Source organism: Pelmatolapia mariae, linkage group LG9, assembly GCF_036321145.2.
Source record: "Pelmatolapia mariae isolate MD_Pm_ZW linkage group LG9, Pm_UMD_F_2, whole genome shotgun sequence".
NCBI lineage: Eukaryota > Metazoa > Chordata > Actinopteri > Cichliformes > Cichlidae > Pelmatolapia > Pelmatolapia mariae.
Genome location: NC_086235.1, coordinates 5,794,799 through 5,810,807, shown reverse-complemented (window position 1 = coordinate 5,810,807; position 16,009 = coordinate 5,794,799). Strand labels below are relative to the sequence as shown.

Sequence of the window (16,009 nt, the reverse complement as noted above, 5' to 3'; positions counted from 1 at the left end):
GAACTATAGAACATGTTAGATTACACTGTCAGAAATATCAGGTGGAGAGAAGGTAACTGATCCAAAACCTCAGTAACATAAAAATGAAACTGGATCTTATCGATTTACTGCAAAAGGACTCAAGACGTGAGTCTTATCAGGCCCTATTCCACTTTTTAAAAGAGAGTAAACATTTGGGGAGGGCTTGATGGTCGGTAACTGGGCGGTAACGCACCATTTTATTGTTTGCTAACCGCCAATAACCGCCAATAAAACTTAAAAAGAAGAAGAAGCAGGGGGAGGAGACGAAGAAGAAGGGCTGTGCGTACTGTGCTCTTTGCTTTGTCTTTCCGCCGTTTTAAAAATGGGCACTTTTTGAAGAACTCGTATAAAAGTATTGTGGAGAAGCGTCGTGTTAAATCTAATCGATGAACGGCTTTTTGTGAGGTATGTATGGCAGCTGCGAAGACGAACGTACGTTCTCCTGTTAGGTTACAGCTGGTAGGAAGGTGCGTTCAGTGTGTCTTTGTAATTTGAAGTTTCCATGTCAAACGAGATAAAACAGTTATTTCTGGACGATTGATTTCTGCCTTCTGTTTAGCCTCTCTGTTTGTCTGCCTCAGTACGTCAATGTTTTATCGTTTGAGTTAAACTCTCTGTTTCCCTTCATATGAAGGTGATGTCTGTGGAGTGATCTATGTGGAGTGATCATGACATCATTAAAATGCTCTGTTTTCCTTTTCCACTTCTCTTCTTTCATATTCTTTCATATTCTTTCTGACGTCTTTTCTTGTGTAAGCTGCTAACTCTTGTGATGGAGATTTCATTATTTTATGTGTTGATCATATGTTTTGACAATATCACTTTAGTAATATCTATAGTACATTTTGTGTGACTTTGTTCTACATATAGGAAAACATCAAATATGTATTTCACATGTTATTCCACACACACAGATGAGCATTGTCAGTGAGTTGGACTATAGTCCAACTCACTGACAATACTCATCTGCTATCTGCTATCTGACACTCCCAGGCACCATGAGACATTAGGCAGATAGTGAGACTCCTTCTCCTTATCTCCAGGGAGGAGGTGTTGATGTGAAATTATTTGAAGTGCCTCAATTCTATGCTTTATATTAACTAAATGCCATATAACCATATAGTGTCCCAGATAGAAAGGAAACATTGAAACAATGTTGAGTCAATATCAGGCGACGTCATTGAATCAACGTTGAAGTGTGACGTTGACCTAACGTCACTCTTGCACCCTTTTTTAATGTTGAAACAACGTCAGGTTTTGATGTTGAATCAATGTTGAAACCTGGCATTGATTCGACGTTATATTTTCTAATACTGTTGACATTGAAACAATGTCAGATTCTGATATTGAAACACTGTTTAGCTATGGTGTTGATTTTCCACCTCTTTTGCAGTTGCTTTTTATTAAAACAACAGTTAAATCATGACTGGAAATCTACCTTTCTTTATAGGTATTTTAACCAATACTAAACTACTGCATGTTTCCATCAATAATTAAACCACCTACACACATAATTGCACTTAATCTTCAAATTGGACACCCTAAAAAAAAGTCTCACAATGTAATATCCTAAAATAAGAAAGCATTGCATGTGATGTAACAGAGAAAAAAACTAAAAAAAAAGAAAAGGTCAATAGACATGTTTCGTTTGCTAAATACTTTATTAAAACACAGTTTCCTATTTACATTTATATGTTTCACATAAGTTTGTAATTTTTACTCTGGGATGGGGATGGATGATGTGCGTCCTGCACCACCCATACGATCTGAGGCGTATCGGAGCCATTTCTGGACTGCTTGTGCAAAGACAAACTCGGACATAGAGTTCGCCCCTAACTGCTGCGTCAGGCCATCTAGGACAAAAACACACACACACACACACACACACACACACACACACACACACACACACACACACACACACACACAAACAAAAAAAGTGAATTAGAGCATATGAATTAGCTCTTGTTATCTGTCTTCAGCTGGGAGAAAGTATGTAAACACCTAGGCTGATAAACATGAGAGTCACCTGGCGTAAATCTGCAAACTGACGCATTTGATTCCCAAAGAGCTATGAGTGGAAAAAGTGATAAGTCTTAGCATGGTGTGCCGTGTATCCTTTAAAACAAAATAAACATGGGGTCCTTGGGCTGTACAACCCGAGGACTAAACAAGCTGAAGGCCAAAGACTCCATCTCCAGATTAACCAGACATGAAAGCCTTGTTATTAAAAAAGACAAAGTAATATAGCAAAAACCAGACATAAGAAATGTGAAACACACCCAGCACATCAATTGATCCCTTTATTGTTCACTTTAGGCTTATAAAACTACAATAAACGGTAAAACTTACCAAATATGCATCTGCACAGCGCAGTATCTTTAAATGCCCTTTTTTGCTTTGTCTGGTCCTTGGTTTTTTTCCCTGCCCAGTTTAGTACCGAGGCCAGCTCGTTAGTAATGGCATAAGCCATTACACAGCGGACTCGAACCTCCAGTGTGGTCCCTCCAATCAAGGCAAAGCGTCTCACCTATAGACACATTTTAAGAGATGGAATTAGCGTGTCTCATGTCTTAAATGTGTACGCAAGTGCTTGTGTGTGTAATCAACATGCCGTCGTTATGCATTTAAATCACATCTGACAGCTATTACACTTTATAGTTACAAAGTGTACATAACCTTTATATACTTACCATTGCCTTATTTGCCTCTTGTGATTGAAGAGCTGCCTCTGCATGGTTTAGCTCCTCAGTGTTGTGCAAGGGCAAATCCAGAGACAGTACCCCAGCATCTACCCATTCATTGCAGCCGGTATTGCGGATGGCTCTGACCTCCTCACAGAGTTCATTAACTGCTCTGGTCCGGTCTGACAGCATAGTTAACATCTTTTGTGAGGTCGCATCTGTTTCAAAGAACAATTCTAGAAAGATTAATGGCTTAAGCAGTGAGAGGCGAAAAACTAATATATCCATAAGTGATGGTGTAACATTCTGCATTCAAGTATAAGTTGTTTTAACTGCTAAAAGTGTTTACTAGTTTTTGCCTATCACATATATTTAAAATTTGTATATGTAGCTTGCCATCACCAGTGTGTGAATGGGTGGATGACTGAATGTGTAAAGCGCTTTGGGGTCCTTAGGGACTAGTTAAAGTGCTGTACAAATACAGACCATTTACCATTTATACCATGTAAAATCTGAAATTTCAAGATGTTCAAACTTGCCTTGTAATAGTGGCCTCACAGAGTCTCTGGAATCTACAGAAAACAAATCACAACAAGATGACATTCAGGAGTATAAATTGGTGTTTTGAAGATAAGTGCACAATGACATTGTGATTCAGCTTTAAAACAATTTTAAAAGCATACCATCTATAGGGAAGGCCTCGACATCAGACTCTGCATCCTGGGGAGATCGCAAAGCTGTGTCGTTTGGAGTGTTCTGCCGGAGTGGCGAAAGGTGCCGGAAGCTGGGCGGAGCATTTTGATGCCCGCTGTTAGTGGGCTGGGGGGAAGACTGCGGAGTGGTGAGGGCTGTTTAGAAAAAGTTAATTTTTTTTAAGTGGATTGTAGTTACCAAATCAGATCTGAAAAAAAAAACAGGAAAAATAGGGCACAATGTCAACAAAGAGGGAAAACTAGATACAAAGACGGCTCATAGAAGCTGAACCGAGTCCTATGTGTGAAGGGACAGTAACTGCGTGTGTATATGTAAGCACTTAAACACTGAAGATAATAAAATTAACAGTATTTTGTCCATGTCTGCCATTCTAGGAATTCATGGCACCGAGACAAAAACGTGGCGCACAGTGTGACGTCAAAATAGCCGCACACTTTTGACGCTGCGTTTTCTCCGTTTTCCTCGTCCACACGTAAATGCTAAAACAGAGTTTTTGAAAATATCCACCCTGGCAGGCATCTTTAAAAATCTCAGTTTTCAGTTAACGGAAATGCAGTTTACGTGTGGACAAAAGGTGCAAACCCAAGTTAGGTGAGCGTGCAACGTAAAGTTAGGTGAGCGTGCAACGTAAAGTTTGAATTGAAGCGGGTGCTCTCCAATCATTAAAAGTAACAAAGTCATTGAACACATTTATACAGTTACTTTTATGTCTATCAATCATATATCACAGATTTACAATTTTGTAGTACTATGCTAAAAAGGAACTACAGAGTGAAAGTCTGGGTCAAGCGCCGAGGCGACGGCAAGAACAAAGGAACCCCCGAAGCTTTAAAGCTAGCTTTTTAAGGGAATATAACGGAAAAGTATGAAACGAAAATGTTTTGTTTGTTGAAAGACTTTGTTCTCAGTGCAATTTATTTGTTGCCGGATTGTAAGATGAAAGTAGACACAATTTTGGACTCCCACATTTTGTCCGAAACTGTACATTAACAAGTTTTTTTTTTACTGTTACTCAAATGCAACCATGGAAAAAACGAGTAGAAAAAAAAATCATTCATTCTTACCTTATACTAACCGTGGTGCAGGCCAGTGCAGTGCATGAACTGATGCCATCTCCGGTCAGTTCCGCTGAGAGTAAATCTAATGTCCCGCTCTACTGTACAAGACAATGGTTACCTGGAGGGATGTACCACTGACAGGGGTGCTGGGGAATAGTCCAAGTGATCGCTGCTTTAATTTCCCGGTCAACTATACGTAAATTGCACGTCGACACGATTCTTTTAAAGCTGGTGAACTAGACCAAAGTCATTGATAACAAATGAACAATAAATCTACTTTCTCTGGTACTTTATACCCGCTTAGTTGAATGCAATTTAACGCTCAACTACAAATCGATGGCTTTTTGATGGTGGCCGACGCCGACTGATGGTCAACTATAAATTTTCTCGACGTTGTTATTGTCACCTGGTCAACTACAAATAGATCAAATATCAATGACAAAAAAACAACGTTAAATCAACATCATTACAACGTCCCTATAGTAAGACCGTCGGTTTACCACAGTATTTCAATGTTGTTACAACATTGGGATTTCAACCCCGACCATAACGACAGATCAGATGAAAAAATCGACATCAATTCAATGTCGTCTCACTATCTGGGGTAGTATTAAGTGGACATGGCCCTAAAAAATGAAGGCATTAGACTACGTATCCTTGGGGGGTCGAATGCTGTAGACTCTCACCCATGCTTGCCTGTGAAAAAGTAGATAACAGGGGACCATCTTCTAGTGGAGATGCATTATAACTCACCTGTGCATTATAATAAAAGGTGTTGATTGCAGCTGACAGTGTCTGCAGACTTTGATAACTGTGTGACACCCTCGTGGTTAATCAGAGGGAAATCTGAGTCAGTGTGGATTGGGTTGTACAGCTCTCACACATACAACCTAAACTGCACATTGTAAGTGTGATGTTCTTCAAATTTGAACAAAGTAAAAACTAAAAAACTTTGAAGTCACACAAGCCAATATTTTATTCACAAGTTGCACTTTTACTACTTTTATCCCCAAAATGAGCTCACTTCAAATATTTACCACAGCATAGCGTCCCCAGGCACCTGAGACGTTTGGCAGATGGTGAAACTGTTTATCTTTGTGAGGTAAGAGGGGGCACTTGGGGATGAGCTGAAGGTATAGACTTGATGTCACTGTTTGGGTTCTTTGTCATTACAGGAGAAAGAAGTGAAAGCAGGCTGAAACCTCAGCACATGGATGATATCAACCAAAAACATCCAGCGCCAGCAAGTAAAGATGAGCCAGCGGCGATCCCTGTGGAAAAGACTTTTTCCGCTATGAAGCAGCCCAGAAGACGCAAGCACGCCAACAGGGAGGACAGAAGCTTGAGCTGTGATCAGTGTGGGAAGACCTTCACTCAGATTGGTAACTTAAAATCACATCAGCTGATCCACACTGGTGTGAAACCATTCAGCTGTGATCAGTGTGGAAAGTCTTTTATTCACAGTTACCGCTTAAAAGCACATCAGCTCGTCCACAGTGAAGTTAAACCATTCAGCTGTGATCAGTGTGGAAAGACCTTTACTCAGAGATGCAGCTTAAAAACACATCAGCGCCTCCACACTGAATTTAAAGCTTTCAACTGTGATCAGTGTGGAAAGTCTTTTATTCACAGTTACCGCTTAAAAGCACATCAGCTCGTCCACAGTGAAGTTAAACCATTCAGCTGTGATCAGTGTGGAAAGACCTTTACTCAGAGATGCAGCTTAAAAACACATCAGCGCCTCCACACTGAATTTAAAGCTTTCAACTGTGATCAGTGTGGAAAGTCTTTTACTCAGAAAGGTCACTTAAGGAGACATCACATGATCCATGTTGGAGTTAAATCATTTGTCTGTGATCAGTGTGGAAAGTCTTTTCAGGATAGAGATCACTTAGAGAGACATCAGGGCGTCCACAGTCAAGTTAAACCTTTCACCTGTGATCAGTGTGGAAATTCTTTTACTGGGATTGATAGGTTAAAAACGCATCAGCTCATCCACAGTGGAGAGAAACCATTCAGTTGTGATCTGTGTGGAAAGTCTTTTACTCAGATGGGCAATTTAAAAGCACATCAGCTCATCCACAGTGGAGATAAACCTTTCAGCTGTGATCAGTGTGGAAAGTCTTTTGCTTATGTTAGTAACTTAAAAAGACATCAGCTCATCCACAGTGGAGATAAACCTTTCAACTGTGAGCAGTGTGAACAGTCTTTTACTCACATTGCTGCCTTGAAATCACATCAGCTCATCCACTCTGGTACTAAACAATTTGTATGTGGTCAGTGTGGAAAGGCTTTTACTTACATTGCTGCCTTAAAATCACATCAGCTCATCCACTCTGGTACTAAACAATTTTTATGTGGTCAGTGTGGAAAGGCTTTTACTCATATGACTGGCTTAAAATCACATCAGCTCACCCACAGTGGAGATAAACCTTTCAGCTGTGAGCAGTGTGGAGAGTCTTTTACACACATTGCTGCCTTAAAATCACATCAGCTCACCCACTCTGGAGTTAAATCATTTAAATGTGGTCACTGTGGAAAGTCTTTCATCCATAAAACAAATCTATTGAGGCATCAGAAAACCCACAAAGTGTCCTCCTCTGAGAAAAGTGGAAAACCAATGGGAAATTACTAGGACTGCCACAAATGATTATTTTGATAGTCAACTAGTCACCGATCATTTTTGCGATTAGTCGAATAATCAGATCATACATCCACTGGACGTAAAACGTACAGCTTATTGCACCAGCATGCATCTGCTCCTATATAACTATCATTAACTTACAGCTTTAAGTGTTTAAGGTCTGTGCTAACTAAAAACTAAAGACAAGATGATAGTTTATTAAATTTTAATGAAATTTGCAGATTGTTTCGGTGAAGTTTAATAAACTCAGCCGTCTGCTCCTTGCTATCTAAAATACAACAGGACACCAGAGTATATTCTGTTGTGAAGAAACAGAATAGACTGAAAGTAAAGAAACCACAACTGTATAGACTATCTTCAAAGGATCTTCTGGAAGCTGAGCTTGCCATTATTAGATTTTGCCAGCAACAAAGATTTGGAGAGGAGATTGCTGCGTTGTCAAGTGGGAAAAATTCTGTGAGCAGGCACAGCTCAATTTATAGATTAGATCCTTATCTTGATGATGAAGGTCTCTTAAGAGTTGGGGGACGACTGACAAAGGGCTCCTTACCAGAAGAAATGAAGCATCCCTTTGTTCTTGCAAAAGATCAACACGTAGCAAGTCTCATCCTAAAGCACATTCATCAACAGCTTGGTCATAGCAGTCGTAACCACACCTTATCCACACTAAGGAGAAAATACTGGATCACAAAGGCTAACTCAGCTGTAAGGAAGGTTATCACAGAATGTAATTTTTGCATGTGGATCTATGTGGAGATTATACATATATGTGTACATGTTTTATATATATATATATATATATAAGTATACATGTAGGAGTATTTCAATAAGTGTCAATCAATCAAGAAATGGTAAATGGCCTGTATTTGTAGAGCACTTTACTAACTTGACAGACTGGCTGAAGGCAGAAATCTGATGATAACCAAAACAAAGTAAGGATGAAAAATAGCAATGCTTTCTGGTATTTTTTATGTATTGTGAGGGGGGGGAGGTTGCTATGCTACAAAAACGGGCCCTCTGACCACCACCAGTAAGCAACAGGTGAAGTGTCTTGCCCAAGGATACAACGACCGAGACTGTCCAAGCCGGGCTCGAACCGGCAACCTTCCAATTACAAGGCGAACTCCCAACTCTTGAGCCACGATTGCCCCCGAAGCAAAAGAATATTTAAGCTAAAACACATTAAAAGAAGTGTTTTGCTTGTAACTGCATACGTTCCTGCACAGGGGCGGTTAGAACAGGATGTACTCAGGATTTGGGATACTTGATTACGAGCCTCATAATGAACAACAGGAGTCAGCTGGGGGTGAAATGGTGTCGAAACGGCATTTTAAGTGTTGTAAAAAAGGAGATGCAGCTACAGTGGCTTGGAAAAGTATTCGGCCCCCTTGAACTTTTCCACATTTTGTCACATTACAGCCACAGACATGAGTCAATTTTATTGGAATTCCATGTGAAAGACCAACACAAAGTGGTGTACACGTGAGAAATGGAACGAAAATCATACATGATTCCAAACATTTTTTGCAAATAAATAACTGAAAAGTGGGACGTTCGTAATTATTCAGCCCCACTGTTTGCTTGAACAGTGCTCCGTAGGATGCTCAAGGCTTGGGAAATATTTTTGTAGCCTAAGCCTGCTTTAAATTTTCAATAACTTTATCCCTGACCTGTCTGGTGTTGTTAAATTTTCCCAATTCTTTCGATCTTTGGGCTGAAAGAAGGACAATACTCGATGTATAAATGCTCAATCAACAATTACTTTATTACCGGTACATACAATTCAACACTTTTGAGCACAAACCATCCGGATGGGGAGACATGCATGCAGAGGGTCACAGCAAATCTCAAAATGGTGGTGGGTTACTCAACCTCTTATAGCCTCTGTTGGCCCCCACCTAGTCGTAAAAACCTAAACATTCACATGTTTTCTAACTCCTAGCTGAGCCTGACTTATGGCCTTGGGTCTCTGTCTTTCTACTCTCAAGAGAGGTGGGGGTGAAATAAAACTCCTGTGGAATGTGGTCGGTCTCCTCCATTATCAGAAAAGGCCCTCTGCACACAATATTCCCTTCCTAACTCAGCAGTATGAAATGCCATTAAACAGTGTAATTCATTCACAGTAAATCAACAGTATAAGATAATACTAATCTATCTAATGAATCTAATGATTCTCACCTTTTTTAATACAGAGGTATAATGCAAATGTCAAGGGAAAGTTGTACTCTAGTGGTCAGTATAAGCTTTTAATGATATAAGTTTGCATATGATAGAATACTGATGTTGACCTTTTGATGACTTAGACTGTTGTCCACTACAGGACTGTTTTATAAATTCTTTCTCACAGCGATAATAGCTGAACAAGCTGTTATTATTTCACTCCTCCTAGGAAGAGGAGAGCTGGACACTCTTATCTGGCGCTCCCTAACAAGAAGAGGGGCCGCGTCCTTCTGAATCTCATAACACACACACATACACCTGAACCACTCTTATCTTCACTCCCTACGCACTAACATTCCTCTGTGTATGAATAGACATATTCACTGTTGTATTACTTTGTATATAAATAAAGACCAGAGCGGTAACAGAGCGCTGATCACAGGGCCCCCACTCTGATGTGAGCGTTCTGTGAAACGCCCTTGCAAGTGAATGCTGCAGCGTCTGTGTGTGTTTCTACCCTTAGACTCTTACCTGAAGAAGTGTCTTTAGAATAAATCTCTTGACAGCAAACTAGACTACATACTGATCATACTTTATAATAAGAAGTATGGTATGGCTTACAGCAATGTAATGATTCACAGGTTTCGATTACAGGTATAGGATAACAGATGACAGAATAATATAGAATAATAATCTCACAGTGTCTAAATCCAATCGAGAATCTGTGGCAAGATCTGAAATCTGCTGTTCACAAACCCTGTCCATGTAATCTGGCTGGAGCTGTTTTGCAAAGAAGAATGGGCAAAGATTTCAGTCTCTAGATGTGCAAAGCTGGTAGAGACATACACTAAGGCTACGTTCACACTGCAGGTCTTAATGCTCAATTCCGATTTTTTGATCAAATCCGATTTTTTTTTTGTCTGCTTGTTCACACTACAAATAAAATGCGACAGCAAACGCGCTCTAGTGTGAACGCTCAAAGGGGACTGCATGTACAAAAGAAGATGTCACACACAACTCGCTCTGTTTAGACCCAGAGCAAACAATATTGTTTGACTGATGGCCCTTAATATAAAGACTTCGGACTTTATGTTTCCTAATTTTTGCTTTAAGTTATTTTGTTATTTACATAATAATGTAGATAACCTAATAATTATCCTTATTGCTGTTTTAGTAGAGCGGTGCTTCAAAGGATAGTTGCAGATTTCTGTCAGAATCTGCAGAAAAAACAGTACAATTAAAATGTTCACGTTTCTCCAACGTTGTCTTTCCAACAGTTTCACTGGATGGCCAGGAATCGTTCGCGATGTCTTATCGGGCGCTGATAATTGGCGTCTGTCTTGAGTCAGTGATGTAAAAGACGTATTTAATGCGACTTGACCGTTCAAACAGCAGTCGCTTTCTATAACATCGGATATGTATAAGATTCAGTACCACATACGAAAGTGACCCAGATCGGATTTGAAAATATCGGATTTATGCCGTTCACACTGTCATACCATGATCGGATATGGGTCGCATAGGGTCAAAAAAATCGGATTTGATGCGCTTTCGCCTGCAGTGTGAACGTAGCCTAAAAGACTGGCAGCTGTAATTGCAGCAAAATGTGGTTCTACAAAGGTGGGGCAACCATGGCTCAGGCGGTTGGGAAGCGCATCTGTAACTGGAAGGTCACCGGTTCGATCTCTCTGTCCTGGTCGTTGTGTCCTTGGGCAAGACACTTTACCCTACCGGCCAGAGAGGCCGATGGCGCGGTATAGCAGCTTCGCTTCTGTCAGTCTGCCTCAGGGCAGCTGTGGCTACAACCTGCTTGCCTCCACCAGTGTGTGAATGAATAGTGGAATTGTAAAGCGCTTTGGGTGCCTTGAAAAGCGCTATATAAATGCAATCCATTGTTGTTATTATTATTATTACTGGGGCGATCGTGGCTCAAGAGTTGGGCGTTCGCCTTGTAATCGGAAGGTTGCCAGTTCGAGCCCTGGCTTGGACAGTCTCGGTCGTTGTGTCCTTGGGCAAGACACTTCACCCGTTGCCTACTGGTGGTGGTCAGAGGGCCCGGTGGCGCCAGTGTCCGGCAGCCTCGCCTCTGTCAGTGCGCCCCAGGGTGGCTGTGGCTACAATGTAGCTTACCATCACCAGTGTGTGAATGGGTGGATGACTAGATATGTAAAGCGCTTTGGGGTCCTTAGGGACCAGTAAGGCGCTATATAAATACAGGCCATTTACCATTTTACTATTACAACGTATTGACTCAGGTGGCTGAATAATTACGCACTCCCCACTTTTCAGTTATTTATTTGTAAAAAATGTTTGGAATCATATATGACTTCCGTTACACTTCTCACGTGTACACCACTTTGTGTTGGTCTTTCAAGTGGAATACCAATAAAATTGATTTATGTTTGTGGCTGTAATGTGACGAAATGTGGAAAAGTTCAAGGGGGTGTGTACAACCCTTTAAATAAAGAAGTTCTTGTGCTTCCTCTTTAAGATCTCCCGGATTACACTGAGGGTGCTATCGTGCACGTCTCCCACATATGTGCTTGATACATAGTTGTTGTTGACTGGACCTGATCTGAGTATTGGTTGTTTGTTCTCAGCCCAATTTTCAATTCAATTCAATTCAATTTTATTTATATAGCGTCAAAATCACAACAAAGTCCCCTCAAGGCACTTTATATTGTACAGTAGATAGCACAATAATAAATACAGAGAAAAACCCAACAATCATATCATATGACCCCCTATGAGCAAGCACTTTGGCGACAGTGGGAAGGAAAAACTCCCTTTTAACAGGAAGAAACCTCCCGATTGTTTTATGTTGGGACCAGGGTCACCTGGTCCCAACATAAAACAATCGGGACAAGAGGCTCAGCATGACCTCATTAAAAATGCTCTGTTTTCCCTTTCCACTTTCTCTTCTTTCATATTCTTTCTGACGTCTTTCCTTGTGTAAGCTGTTAACTGTTGTGATGGAGATTTTATGTGTTGTTCATAGGTTTTGACAATATCACAATATCATATTTTGTGCGACTTTGTTCTACATATAGGAAAACATCAAATATGTATTTCACATGTTATTCCACACACAGAAATGAGTATTGTGAGTGAGTTGGACTGACACTCCCAGGCACCATGAGACATTAGGCAGATAGTGAGACTCCTTCTCCTTATCTCCAGGGAGGAGGTGTTGAGGTGAAAGTGCCTTAATTCTGTGCTTTATATTAATTAAAAGGCCATATAACTATATAGTGTACTATTAAGTGGACATGGCCCTGAAAAATAAAGGCATTAGACTACGTGTCTTTGGGGGGTAGAATTCTGTAGACCAGCGGTCCCCAACCTTTTTTGCACCACGGACCAGTTTATGCCCGACAATATTTTCATGGACGGGCCTTTAAGGTGTCGCAGATAAATACAACAAAATAAAACCAGTACCCGTACCGAAAAAAATAAGATTTATTCATAACAAATGTGAAAAGACCCAGGAAAACCGAGTTGACGATAAAAACGATAACACAATAACGCTAAAAACCGATAAAAACCCATACATTTCACACCCGAGCCTCAACTCTCACGGCCTGGTACCAAACAACTCAACGACACACATTGTACGTGTCATGTTCTTCAAATTTGAACAAAGTAAAAACTAAAAAAACTTTGAAGTCACACAAGCCAATATTTTATTCACAAGTTGAACTTTTACTACTTTTATCCCCAAAATGAGCTCACTTCAAATATTTACCACAGCATAGCGTCCCCAGGCACCTGAGACGTTTGGCAGATGGGGAAACTGTTTATCTTTGTGAGGTAAGAGGGGGCACTTGGGGATAAGCTGAAGGTATAGACCTGATGTGACTGTTTGGGTTCTTTGTCATTACAGGAGAAAGAAGTGAAAGCAGGCCGAAACCTCAGCACATGTATGATATCAACTAAAAACATCCAGCACCAGCAAGTAAAGATGAGCCAGCGGCGTTCCCTGTGGAAAAGACTTTTCCTGCTATGAAGCAGCCCAGAAGACGCAAACGCGCCACCAGGGAGGACAGAAGCTTGAGCTGTGATCAGTGTGGGAAGACCTTTACTCAGATTGGTAGCTTACAATCACATCACAGAAAGGTCACTTAAAGAGACATTATATGATCCATGTTAAATCATTTGTCTGTGATCAGTGTGGAAAGTCTTTTCAGGATAGAGATCACTTAGAGAGACATCAGGGGGTCCACAGTGAAGTTATTCCTTTCAGCTGTTATCAGTGTGGAAATTCTTTTACTGCGATTCATAGGTTAAAAATGCATCAGCTCATCCAATCTGGAGTTAAATCATTTGTATGTGGTCAGTGTGGAAATTCTTTATTCTATAACACATATCTACTGAGGCATCAAAAGACCCACAAAGTGTCCTCCTGTGAGAAAAGGGGCAGACCAATGGGACATTACCCTGACAGGGTTCATTTGAACTCAGTGGGAGAAACAGGGGATCTGAACAAAAGTTCTTCTAGATGCCACATCAAACTTAAAAAGCTTGAGATCAGGCTTCACAGAATTCAGTTTTAATTTCCCGAGAAAGTCAGAGCTTCTCTATGTCTTTGTAGATCTAGTGAAACCATGAAAGGGTGCAAAAAGAGGCACTGTGGTACTGCATGATGAAGTCAGAAGTGACAGAGAAGTATGTGAGCCTGGTTCAGGACATGTATGTGTGGTAGCAGTGACTACCACACATACATGGGTTGAAGGTGGGGGGAGGATTACATCAATTCTGAGCCCCTTCTTTCTTTTTCAAAGCGAGGGCAATACTCAGGAAAGGATGATGACAATAGAGCTGCAAGACAGGATGGAAAGAAAAAGAGTTTAAGAGAAGATCATCAATGTTGTGAAGCGATCGAGCAGGGCCGTGCAGAGACGTTTAAAGGGGCGGGTGCTCAAAGTTAAAAAGGGGCACATTGAACCAGGCAAAATAACAACAACACACAATTCATCAAGAATCTAATATGGGATCTCATCATACTACATCACTGTTGTGAGGTGGCAACAAGGCAAAGCAAACGTAGCCTATGTTTTACCTGATGGGTACAATGTTGCTGTTGAGGGGTTTCTGCTGCTCCTGTTGCTGATAGTGCTGGAGGGCAGGGCTGTGCTGATCTGAGACTGTAGACATTAAAATGTTCATAGGAGAGATGGTAGCTGATTAAACAAGTGTCATGAGATAATAACTAAATGCAAAGAACATAACAAAATGCGCTTGGAACCACAAAGCAACAAAAAATTGTGAGAAATAAATTAGGCTCTGCCTGTGAATCACGCTGCTTCTCTTCTTCTTTCCATCCCCTCATTTCATATATCACTCTCCACTTGCTGTCTATCTGAGAACAAGGCACAACTTGCTATTGCAATAAACTATTATTTAATTATCCACACCTAACAACTGCTGCATTTAATCTACAATAAAATGATGACAGAAAAATGTTATAGAAGCAAAACATTCCAGTTGTGCGTATTATTATTTTTATACTGGAATACCTCTCCAACAACTGGTACATGTATTAATGTTACCTGTGCTCTTTGTAATCCAGCTGCTGAGGGATCCACTGCCTTTAGTAGCCTCACACAGCTCCTACTGTTTCCTCCTCATGTCTATACCAACCATGTCTGGACAATGTTATATAATGAGTAATAATTAAAAAAAAAATCCATATACATAAAACACACACATGCATGCACACACAGGGACATTTTAGACCTTCAGAATACTGTATATAATGTGGGCATCATGGTGCTGATCCAGAATCCTTCCATTATTATTTATTACTAGAGCTACAATAATAAAGCAATGAGGGAAAAAAATAATAAATATGAAATAATGTATTTATGATGATTCCATTTGTTTCACTATCCACTCTGTGCAGGGAGAAAGCTTATTACATTTTTTAACTGTAGAGATACAATAATTTTACTGCTGTAAAATCAGCATTTTAAAATATAAATCTACTGTAATATGTGTCTTAATGTATGTTCTTTAAAATACAGCATGTTTTTTAAATATTATAATTATAATAAACCATAATTATGTGGACATGCATATTAGATCGTTTTTAGTGAAATATAATCCCTCCAGAAAGGCAGGAAAAGCCCTGTAACTTACTTTAAAACTAAATATGTTCCCTAATACGGTGACAGAGCTACAGACCCATGACGGCCTTACCCAGTTAGCCAGCAGCTATGACCAGCACTACTTGTGCAGTTAATAAAAGGACAGGTAATGTTTGTCGCGCTGTTACACACACAGCACGCTCATTTGTTTCAGTTCGTCAGTTGCAACAAGACAGCTTACCAACGTGTACGTAATAAGCTAATACTCCTGTGTGCTATAGACTACAGTGTACGCTGTACACCTACTTAATGGTTTTGTTGCATCATCAGTTAATTTGTGTTTCTCCTACAGCTCCGGACCGCTAAAAATGCGCGTGCTCTTTATGAGCTCGTTCCTGGCTTGTAACCAGCGCGTTCTGCCGTCAAGGGCGATCATTGGTTAATAGTGATCATGTTACTGATGCAAGCCAGATTCTTTTATTTAGCAAAACTGTGATTAATAGTTAAATATTATTGTTGAGGGGCACAGACAGGACTCCGCACGCACACACATTAAAAAAAAAAAAAAAGTTGCCTCAAGAAAAGGGCACTTTGGGCACCCATCAGGAAAGGGGCGGGTGCTCAAGCCCCTCCAGCCCCCCC

General features: G+C 40.4%; 1 protein-coding gene and 1 long non-coding RNA gene across 2 annotated transcripts; both read left to right on the top strand.

Moving 5' to 3' along the window:
- Positions 1–291: 291 nt before the first annotated feature.
- On the top strand, positions 292–14,540 carry LOC135933593 (uncharacterized). Its single transcript, XR_010573847.1, has 3 exons — positions 292–426; positions 5,653–5,859; positions 13,165–14,540. It is a non-coding gene; the product is annotated as an uncharacterized LOC135933593 (long non-coding RNA).
- LOC134635085 (gastrula zinc finger protein XlCGF71.1-like) lies at positions 6,300–11,111 on the top strand. The gene is made up of 2 exons (XM_065471689.1): positions 6,300–6,918; positions 10,999–11,111. The coding sequence occupies exons 1-2, from the start codon at positions 6,300–6,302 to the stop codon at positions 11,109–11,111; spliced, it is 732 nt and encodes a 243-aa protein (XP_065327761.1).
- Positions 14,541–16,009: the final 1,469 nt, after the last annotated feature.